The following is a 10,731-nucleotide window of genomic DNA, read 5'->3' as shown; positions in this document are numbered from 1 at the left end:
TGTCTACCCCTTGATTGTCCCCAGCTATCCCTCGTTTCCCCTGATTACCTTCCTTGTGTATTTATACCCACCTGTGTCTCTTGTTCCCTGTCAGGTCCTCGGCTATGTCATTGTGTCTAGCTGTGTAACCAGTCGCTACCAGTGTCTGAGCTCTTAGCCTTGCTGCTCACCTGTGCTGCCTGGATTCTGTTCTCTTGGTTTGGACTTTCATTAAAAATCATCATTATTGCACTATACCTCACCTCATCCTGCATCCTCACCTCTTCAATCACAAATCATGACAGACAAAAATTCGCCTACTGTAAACACAATTACATTTACATGTACAATTTAGAAACATAAAAATTACGTTTTATTTTGAAAATAAAATGGTTAAAAAAAACAGTTCACAAGGTTTTAAATCAAAATGGTTGAAAAACAGCTATAAACAAATCTAGAAATTATCAGTAAATAAGTTGTGTAGGAATCAAAAAGTAAAACTGAGTGTCCAAAAGCGAAGTGTTCTCTCCAGATGTTCTGCTTTTTAAAACGTGAAAAAAAATTAAAGATGGGAAACGAAATATCTGTTAAAGCTCTTCTCAGCTAGAAGGTTGGAGAGAGAAAAAGTCTTTGCCCTTTTTTTTTATCTTGATCTTATGCAACATCATCATAGTCTTCCTCATCTTCTCCAATGTCGTCATAGTCCTCGGTGGAAGCAGTGGAGGAGTTGTCCCTCGCTTCGTTGCTCTGATGAAGAGGGAACTCCTCCTCATCCTCCACCTTCACATAGTCCAACTGCTGCTCCATGCTCTCCTCGTACTCATTCTCATCGGCCAGATTTTCGTAGCTCTGACCTAAAGAAAAATTACATTCCATATTTGGATCCAAAACGCAGAGAGGAGGGGGAAGAATCTCGGTTTCATCCTCCACTTTGACATAGTCCGGCAGTGGATCCACACTCTCCTCGTAGTCATTCTCCTCAGCCAGGTTCTCATAACTCTGGGCGTCTGAAACTCCAGAGTTTGTGTTTGGATGATTGCAGAGCAGATTTTCCTGCACCTTCACGCAGTCGAGCTTCTGGTCCAGGGCCTCCTCGTAGTCGTGGTCACTCTGGTCGTCATGCTCACATTCCTCAGCCAGGTTCTCATAGCTTTGGGCCTCTGAAACAATAAACTTTCTTTTTAGGTAGTTTCTTATCACATGTGGAGAAGTACAGAACACAAATCAACTTGGTTAGTTTGATGCCTTATCTAAAGGTGACCAGCAGATTGTTTTAATAGTGACTTATGATGCTTCCTTGAACAGGTTTGGATCAGTCTGGGCTAAACAAAACATGTTCATTACATTTGTTGCACAAAATCATTCTTAGATGATGAGATTTTAATCTGCTCAGTTCTGCCTACTTTGAGCTGCTGCCTCCTCAACTCAATGTCTACACTTGCAAGAGAAAATGACTGAAAATAGATCAATCAATCAATCAATCAAATTTTATTTGTATAGCACATTTCAGCAGCAAGGCAGATGTGCAATTGTACAACCGTACATCTTTGAAAAGCAGAAGTGGCACCTCCTGCACATCCAACAAGAATGCGGCAAGTGGCTTCTGAATAGTAAGTCAACAACAAAACACTTATCTTTTCCAGCAGCCATTGTACAGCGCCTATAGCGGTAAAACCAGCTGAATAAAAATGATGGAGCTCAGCTTGAGCTGCTAGATTATATATTTTTATTAATATATTAGAGACAAATGTGTCGCTGTAAGCAATAACAAAACATGGTGTTTATAAGTTCTTCTCATTCTTTAAACTCAGATAATCCAGGAATGTAAATAAACTCTTCATGTCTCATAATGTCATTTGTGTCTTTATGTCACATTCAAGCTTCCAGGAGAGTTGAGAACATAAATTGAAAGCAAATTTATTACAGATTACATTAAAGTTTTTTTTCCTAGTTTTTAAATTAGCAAACATATTCATATAAGAGTTACTCTGAAAGTATCTGCAGTGTTCAATTCAACATCTTTCAATTCACTTTGTTCTGTTTATTTTAGTCAAGCTCACTGAAGCCCAGAAAATAAGCACAAAACTCTGATTTATAATGTCACTCACATTTGGGATTTTCAAATAACTGACATGGCTGTGTGGCTTGAATTAAAAGGAACTTGGCTGCAGAAGGCTTGACTGAAAGCGAATATGTGGCTTTCTCCTTCTGCCTGGGATTCAAAGTTTATTGTCAAATAGGTCACCTGTCATACAGCGTCACTTTCTTTTTCAGTTCCTGCAAACAGTTTGTGCCACCGTCCAATTTCTGTCCATAAGATGTACTGGTAGGAAAATGAGCTTTACCTGCTGTGAGAAACTGTGTCCGAGGAGGAAGAGGAGGTGTGTCAGTGACAGGTTGTGTCAGCTGATATTTGTTGCTCCTGAAAATTTTTGAGAATAAAGAAATATTCAAGTTAATTTTTTTGAACTAACATTCTGAAAGAATGGTGCATTAGATGAGTGGAAAGCATGAAAATGTAATCAATATCCATGGGCTTTATCAGAAAAGCTGATGAAATCATCATGAACAATAAGTATGTCGCATTTGCATTAGAAGTTTGAATAATTTTATTTAAGAACTAAAGCAGAACTCTCTTTGATAAGTTGGAGAAGTAGTAGCGTCGTTGCCAACTCAAACCACAAAAACAAAGTAGATATTTATGGCAGCTGCAGTCAAAAGCTTTTTAACTCGAGCTTCCAGTGGTTTGTAGGATGCCTCATTAAAATCTTTTTGTAAAGATGTTTCTTCAGTATTTAGATGCATAACATTTATAGACCCATCTTTAACTCTTTGTAATGCTAAGTGTAGTTAGCATGGTCTCATCAACTGACCAGCCCTTGTGCTTTTTCAGTTTGTACTTGGTGTGCAAAAACTTGCATTTGAATTCATGGCACATAAGACTTTCCAGTTTTGTAATGTTTTCGAACCACAATGTGTTTATTGGGATTTTATATGATAAGCCAACATCATCTAGTTTATAACTAGAAGAAAAAATAAAAAATAATCCACATTGTTTCAAAAATGTTTACAAATAAAAGTCTGGAAAATGTGCCATACATATGTTTTCAACTCCCCTTAATATTAGTTCCTAAATTAACAAGAATGAGCAAAATGTGAATATGAACGAGTTCTCTCTAGTAATTAAAATAAACTAGAGGTCATGAACAAACATCGAAGAACTAAAAATTCTGAATGGGGTCATAACTCAGCTTGAGGCTTGGTTACTGTTTATTTGTTGTTGCGCTTCACTAAAATAGCCTCAAGTTTCCTACCACCTTCTACAGACATGTTGTGCTGCTCAAGCTGCTGGTTCAACGGTTTACTTCAGAGGAGAAGTCAGAGCCTCACAGACTCACATCACCTGATACAGAATCATGGTGAGATTTGTCACCTGCCTGCAAAAATTGTAAATTTTCAGCAGTAAATAAATATTTTACTTCATCCAAGTAACCCACATCATCAAGACAGGAAGTTTTTTTTTTTTTTAGCATTTTCATTGAAAAAATATTGTAGATCAACATGTTTAAGTGTTTGACCAATCAGTTTCTGCTTATGGAAAACATTTAGTTATGTCTTGTTCTGATCCTGTCTGATCCTTACACTGATACTTTTAAAAAGCTGTTCCTGTTTTTAGGATGCCTCAAATCAGGATGTGATTTTGCTATTCAGAGAAACTAAGATCACACGTATGAGAAGACATTACTCGATTTTGACGTTAGGTTTTTCCTGGTGCTGTAAAATTCGATGTTTGCCTCCTGGAAGAAAGAAGGAAAAATTATTTCAAGTTATTTGATGCTGTAAAAATGTAAACAAATAACAGTAATACAATTCATATCATGGTAGCAGACTGGAAGAGGCTGATATGTGTTATCTTCTCAAAAGTCCAAATATTAATCATCAAAAATAGATTACTATAACCACCACTATTTTAGTTATAAAGCACTTTAAAACAACAACATCTGTAACAAAATGTTGTAGCAATACATACATAAACATTCAAAATATGGAAAGGACAGAAGTCGACAATAGAAACAATAAAACACTATAACCGAAGTAAGTGCAAAAGCCTCAATGTGTGTTAAAGAGCTTAAAAGGGACAAAAACACAATAAACACAAATTAAATGTTACATTGGAATAATAAGCGTTGTTAAAACAAACTCAAAGGTTTTCCTGTTTCCTTTTTATTTATGAAACATTTCATATTTTCTCTCAAAATGTACTAATATTATTTATAAAGCAGAGTCTTTTGTTGCATTTGTTTGCCCTGGGTTCGTTTCTCCAAAGCGGAGCAAAGCCTGGCTTTGCTGCCGCTGCAGCTACGCCACAGGGATCATTAAAGTTTCATCTGAGCCGATCAAATCCACAGGGTGCCTCTAATAATAGCATTTCATACAATTATAATAACTTCTCTATGGGGTTGAAGACCTCAGAAGTATTTGTGACAGTAGTAATGATGTTTGGTTTCCTCTTTCCTGTTCAGGGCTCTCATGTGTAGCAGAAAAAGAGCATGTTATGGGTTTTCAGGTTAACTAAACACCCAGAGGCTGTTTTGAGTGAAGAGGAAACTTTGCCCACTTCTTATTTTATGGCCTTTATTTACCAGTAAACGGACAGGAAACCGGGAGTAGAGAGAACTCACTCCAACCAACTGAGCCACCAGACTTTGTTCACTCCTTCCTGAATTTTTCTGAAGCGGATTTTACGGCTTTACTACCAGCCTTGTCAAAGACATGGAAACAGTTTACATCATTCTAACGTGCTAAAAAATGTTCAGGTTTTCAGGTCTGTGATTGGTCACAGAAGAAACATGCTTATATTACAGATGGAAACAAATTTGTTGGAAATTCTGGTAAGGATGTTTAGAGCTAATTTAATAAATTCATATTTTATTGTAGTCGCACTTTACAGCAAAAGCACAAAATCTTACTGAATAATTTTTGGTCTAGTTTCTACTACATCTTCATACACTTCAAATAAGACAAAAACTAACTTAGAAGTAACTTTTCATCGAGATGTGAGAGCTTGTTTTAAGTCAATAATCCTTTAACATTGATTAAAAAGTTCTAACAAAATTGTCAGATTATTTCACTAATAAGACATTTTTCCCATGTTGTAAATGAAATAATTAGAACAAAAAATGTAGTTTTATAAACTAAATTATAAGTTATTTGAAGTGCACTACGATATTTGCAATAGAAACTGGACAAAAATACTTGGCAAGATTTTGTATTCAGTTTAAAAATAAATTGGTTTATCAAAATAAAATATCAGTTTGAGATCATTTTTTAGTTTTCTAGCAGATGCCTTTAAATTGTCTTTTAAAATATCCTCCTAATCTGAAATGTTAACATTCTTCTAATAAGGGTTGTGTGGAAAGAGAAACAGGCCCACATCCCCACACGTCCTCCACCTTACTTTAGACACCATGTTCATCCTCTTTTATGATTTGTTGATTGGAAAAAGTCAAACATAGGGGAATATTTATTAAAAGTCAAGAACTTAAAGGAGAAACAACGTAGGTATTTGGACTCCCATCCGTTTCTCTTGTTTTAATCCTTTCTGTTTATTAATTTAGATGGCTTTTTATTTCTCTCTGTGTTTCACTTCCTCATTTATTATTATTTAAATTCATTATCACTAGAACCAGGTTCCACAGAAGCTGATTTTTGCTAAAAAAAAAAAAAAAAAAAAAAAAAGCTATTGTTTGCTAACACGATTTAGTAATAAATAAAACTAACAATTTATGGTAGCCTTTTGATGTTTTTCCAGCTTTTCTCTTATAACATCAACTTGTTTTCTGGGATCATGAAAAATATTTGGATGCACTATTTCTAATTTTACTTGTTCAACACATTCAGATTGGTAAGCAAAAAGTAAAAAAAAGAATGTGTAAAAATTATCAATCAACAGTCAAGGGCTTTCAATTTAGATATAAAGTCAACTTAAACAACTTTATATCTAAATATATCTGTTTGATGAATAATTCAACAAAGTTCAACAAAGTTTAATTATTCATCATCATTTAAAATCCCCCAAATCTTGTGATGCTCTGAGAACAACAGAGATATTACTTCAAAAATTCAGTTTGGAGTTTGATCAATTGATAGAAATTAGCGACCACAACTGTTATTTCAGCTTGTTACTAAGATGTATTGAACAGTGCAGTGAAAAAAATGCACTGAAATTAAAGATTGAGTTTTTCTAAAGTTTTCAGTGAGGTCATTTTTTAAATATATATATTTCAAGACTTTTTAAATACCATTACCAGAGTAAGTCTGTTTGCTGCTTGCTTATTAAAGCTGATATCAAAGTACATAAAAAGAAGCATTCTTCTAATCAGTGCTTTTAGCCTTAATAAAAGCATTGTGAAGAAATCTGTGGCTGGATTATTAGATGGGATGGCTTAATTTTATCTGAAATAAATAAACATCACCAAGTTTAAAAGCCAAAAGCATCAAAATGAAAATAGAAGCAGAAGTGTCAACACAAACACAGAAACATTCAAGAAAGCCTTACTTTTATTTTATTTTATTTTTTTAAAGACTTGTAGGGAAAGAATGTAGGGAAATGAGGATGGATCATATTTTTATTCTATATTTTGTCTGTTTGCACAAGAAATAAAAAGAAGTTTAATCTGCTGAAGGCATAACAAGGTTCAGCTGCACAATTTAATATGTTTAATGATTTTATCTGATATTATAATAACTTTGTGAGGAAGTTATAAAGCAGAAAGATGATTTTTGCTGTCCATCCTGCAGCTTTTTGACATGAAGCTGATTTTGCAAGCTAGTAATGATAAGAAGTTATGATGACACAATGTTTTAAGAATTGTATTTGCAAATACATGACATTTTATTGAAAAACCCAAATCAGATATGCCACGTATCAAGTTCTGGACCAATGCTCTGTTTCCCTTCAATTTCAGGCCAACTTTTGATACAAACTGTTAATTCTTTCCTGTTTTTTGGGGGGAACCATTGGTATCACCAGTTCTGATTAAATTAATCCTCTAAAATTAGGATAAAGGATAATTTTGGTCATGATGAATACAGTAAAAACTGAGTGTTTTTTGACAAAGGAAATATTTCAAATTATAAGCTTAAAACATCATTGTCATCTGATCACTGCAAACAGATTTAAAATATTATGAAAAATTATATCTGCAACACTGTTTACTGCTAAATCCATGCACTTATTTGATTGCAATGTGTTATTTTTACTATTTAGATCTTCACATTATGCAGGTAACTTCTTTCACTATTTTCTCTAAATGTACTTTTTCACTATTTTAATCCCTATTTTTGCACATTTTGGTCACAGAAACACACTCCATCTGGTAAAAAACATAGATAAAACTATCTGCAGATCCCATAAGCAGAATAATGATATATTTTTTAAAATACGACTGAAGTAGCAAAGTGAGAACGGAGCCTGAGCTCTGGTCAAACATGGTCATATAAAGATGCATATCTGTTGAACTCTGGATTTGCTTTTAGTTTGCAGTGTGTGAAATTTTGCTTTGCAAAACTGCAACAACTGAAACCACAAATGTTCCTCATAAACTAAACCCGCCACTGAAGAAGCAGAACAACGGAGGTGGGACCATGAGTGAAGTCAAGTTAGAGTCACTCAGTAAACCCAAAACTCCAAACTTGCTTCATAATAAGATGTAACAAAAACTAAACAAGAATGAAACCACTGAAATGTTTTGTAATAATTATGTAATAATTGATTGTTGCACATGGACATCAACAAGAAGGGAAGGAGATCTAAAGGAGTTTAAATTTGGCGGCGTGAAAACAAAAACGTCTCTTTGGATTGAAGAAGTTGCAGAACTGAGTTTTAGATCCATAAATCCGACTGATCACAGTTGACGTTTACGAGGCCCACATGGGTGTGAGGATTTGGTTTTTTTCTGTGTGTTTATTTAGGTTTCTGTGTTCTGTTGAGTCTCTGTGTTGTCCTGTCTGCCCCTTGATTGAGTGCACCTGTTCCTGGTTTTCCCTGACTGTCTCCCTGTGTATTTAAACCCACCTGTGGTTCTTGTTCTTTGTTGGGTCCTCATCTTGTCCACCATCTAGTCTGTCTCCTGTCTATTGTCATGCCAGTTGCTACCAGTATGAGAATTGTTGCTGTTACTCATCTGTGCTGCCTGGATTGTTTGGTTTGTTCATTATTAAATCATCATTCTGGGTTCACTGTGTCTGCCTCATCACCTCCACAACCACAAATCATGACAATGGGTAAGAAATGTCCAGTCCAGGCAACATTCATAAAAAACCCACATAAAGCTGAGCAACTAATCTGGAACATTTATTTTCTGAAGTCAGAGTTTGTGTGTCTAAAACAGAATTCATGTGAATTCGGAAGAGACACAATTAGTTCTTATCACAGATATTGTTTATAGCCACTACTTGTTATGTTTTGTGGTTTTTAACATAAAACCAGAACACAGACAGGCGTTTGATTGCTGAATGTATCTTTGATAAGTGGTTAAAGGACAACAACAGACAATTTAATTCCTCTAGTAAGACTTTACAACTGGAATGCCCTGCTTGTATTTATGCTGTTTTTACTCATTTTAAATAATGTTTCAGTAGCACATCTCTGTTGTTGTACCGTTTTTATTGTCATTTAATGTAAATTGCTCAAATGTAAAAGGTTTTGCAGATTAACCCACCCAGTGTACATTCTTTTGGATTGGAGTTGCTAAAAATGTGCTATATAAATAAATTACCTTACCTTACCTAATTCTAATAATGGCACAGTATTTATATTGACATTTTGCCCTTAATGTACAGTATTTGTTCTTTATTCTGTTTTTATGTATCTTATATTCTTTTTTTTCACCTTCATGCTTTGATTACCTGTCACTTTGCTGCTGCTGGTATTGCATTTCCCCTTTCTGGGACAATAAAGGAATTATCTAAGATTAAGATGGCATTATCTAGGATTAAAATGTAATTACTAGTCAATATTTCCAATTGTCGTGCAAGAAACAACCACCTTTTTTTTGACTGGATTAAAAAAAGATACACGCTGCTGAGATGTTTGTTTTATTTTCCTGTTGATATTCTGGATACAATGACACCATATATGTCAGAAAGCTAAAAGTGTTTCAGACACACTTTTGTCTGAAAAATTCTAATATTTTGATTGAACGACAGAAAATAGATAAAAAATATATCTCATCTTACCTTTTCTGGAAATGCACTTGTTGATGAGGATGAAGATGAGGCTGATCACCAGCGACACAAAAACCATCCCCAGTATCACCAGCACCCAGATGTATTTGCGTAAAAGAGCCATGGGATCTCTGCCGAACACCACAAACCATCAAAAACATGAAAAATTATAAAAAAGACACTCTTAGTTCAGCTGGTTTTCATCTGTTGCTTTTCAGTATACAAGGCTGTGGATCGGAAAGACAACCATTCACCACTTCCTCTTTTTCAGCGTTGACTAAGTGTTAAAGTTATTTTGGTACCAGCATCTGAATTGAGAGACTCAAACAAGCCTCCTGACAGCCTCTAGGGACTGTTTTTGTGAGGAAGTCCACCTCATGCACTGCCAGCAAAAAAGAAAGAAAAATGTTAACAGATTTTTTTTTAGCTGGTTGAGCTGTAAGAATTTGTATTTTAACATGAATACAGGAGTTAGTTTTTAATTTAACAGTTGATTCCATCTGGAAACATGTTTCCGCTTAATGTTTCCTTGAAAATGCAATTTTTTTCCCCCTCATTTATCTTTTCTCCCCACATTTTCTGTTCTCAACAACTTCCTGATCGCTTCCAAGAATACATACTGCTTCTTCACAATTATGGAGAAATATTTAAACTTCTCTATATCAGCTTCAGACTTTTGTGAAAACAACTGTTATTTTTCTCAAATAGGACTCAGGCAAGTCTACTATTAGGCTGACATAATATGTTAAAGTTTTAGCTGAAAAATCCCCCCAAAATACAATTATGTGTCCTACCTTTTGAGCAAACAGCTGATAGATCCGAGCCTGGATCAGAATCGGGCGTCAGGCTCAGACAACTGAAGATGAAAGTGGGTGGAATATTACGGCAACAGTCATCATGTGCAGAAATTTTGCATAGCAGCTTCTCATTTTCTCTGTTACAGTGAAGAAACCTGCAGGTTGAGACTCTGCCATGCTCCGCTGACCCCAGCTTGTGGGGGTTGCATGTGACAGAGTCACAGAAGAGCAAAATATCTGTATAGAGGGCCTCAAGCCTCTTTGTACTTAAATATAAAAATTTCCAAATATATGTATGGATATGTTTCCAACTAAGAGAGCCGAAATGTTTAAACCAGGGAGGAAAAAGTCATGCACATCTGAGCCATTTGAAGTTTCAGTTCCTCTGGTAACACATTTATCTGTGGCCCATGTAACACGACTCTATAAGGATCAGATTAAGCAGTATGATGCACATATTTACTACAAATCACATTTCAGATTATCACACAGTTGCATGTATTTTTGATGAATAAACTGGATTTTTATTCAAGAGAGGCAGCCAGATCATATGTCTCTATCAGTGACATATTATGAGTGGCATTATTATTGAGACACATGCAAAAAGCTCTGCAACCAGCTTTGTTTAGTTGAATACTGTAAACTACTAGTATCCAAACTTTTTGCCATAAGGTGCCAAAATTGTTATGTGGAATGCATTGGAGGCACAGATTATTTATATATATAT

At 35.1% G+C, this 10,731-nt stretch overlaps 1 protein-coding gene across 1 annotated transcript in view; it reads right to left on the bottom strand.

The window, feature by feature from the left end:
- Positions 1–370: 370 nt before the first annotated feature.
- scimp (SLP adaptor and CSK interacting membrane protein) overlaps positions 371–10,731 on the bottom strand; it is an 11,726-nt gene continuing 1,365 nt past the window's right edge. The window contains exons 2-6 of the mRNA XM_008428537.1: positions 10,002–10,063; positions 9,220–9,338; positions 3,725–3,776; positions 2,325–2,401; positions 371–1,139 (exon numbers count right to left, since the gene is read on the bottom strand). Coding sequence (XP_008426759.1) covers positions 634–1,139; positions 2,325–2,401; positions 3,725–3,776; positions 9,220–9,331 — 747 coding nt within the window. The 5' untranslated portion in view covers positions 9,332–9,338; positions 10,002–10,063 and the 3' untranslated portion in view covers positions 371–633. The remainder of the gene's footprint in view (positions 1,140–2,324; positions 2,402–3,724; positions 3,777–9,219; positions 9,339–10,001; positions 10,064–10,731) is intronic.

The sequence above is a fragment of the Poecilia reticulata genome, linkage group LG14 (genome assembly GCF_000633615.1).
Source record: "Poecilia reticulata strain Guanapo linkage group LG14, Guppy_female_1.0+MT, whole genome shotgun sequence".
Classification (NCBI taxonomy): Eukaryota; Metazoa; Chordata; class Actinopteri; order Cyprinodontiformes; family Poeciliidae; genus Poecilia; species Poecilia reticulata.
This window is presented reverse-complemented; position numbering and strand designations above follow the sequence as displayed.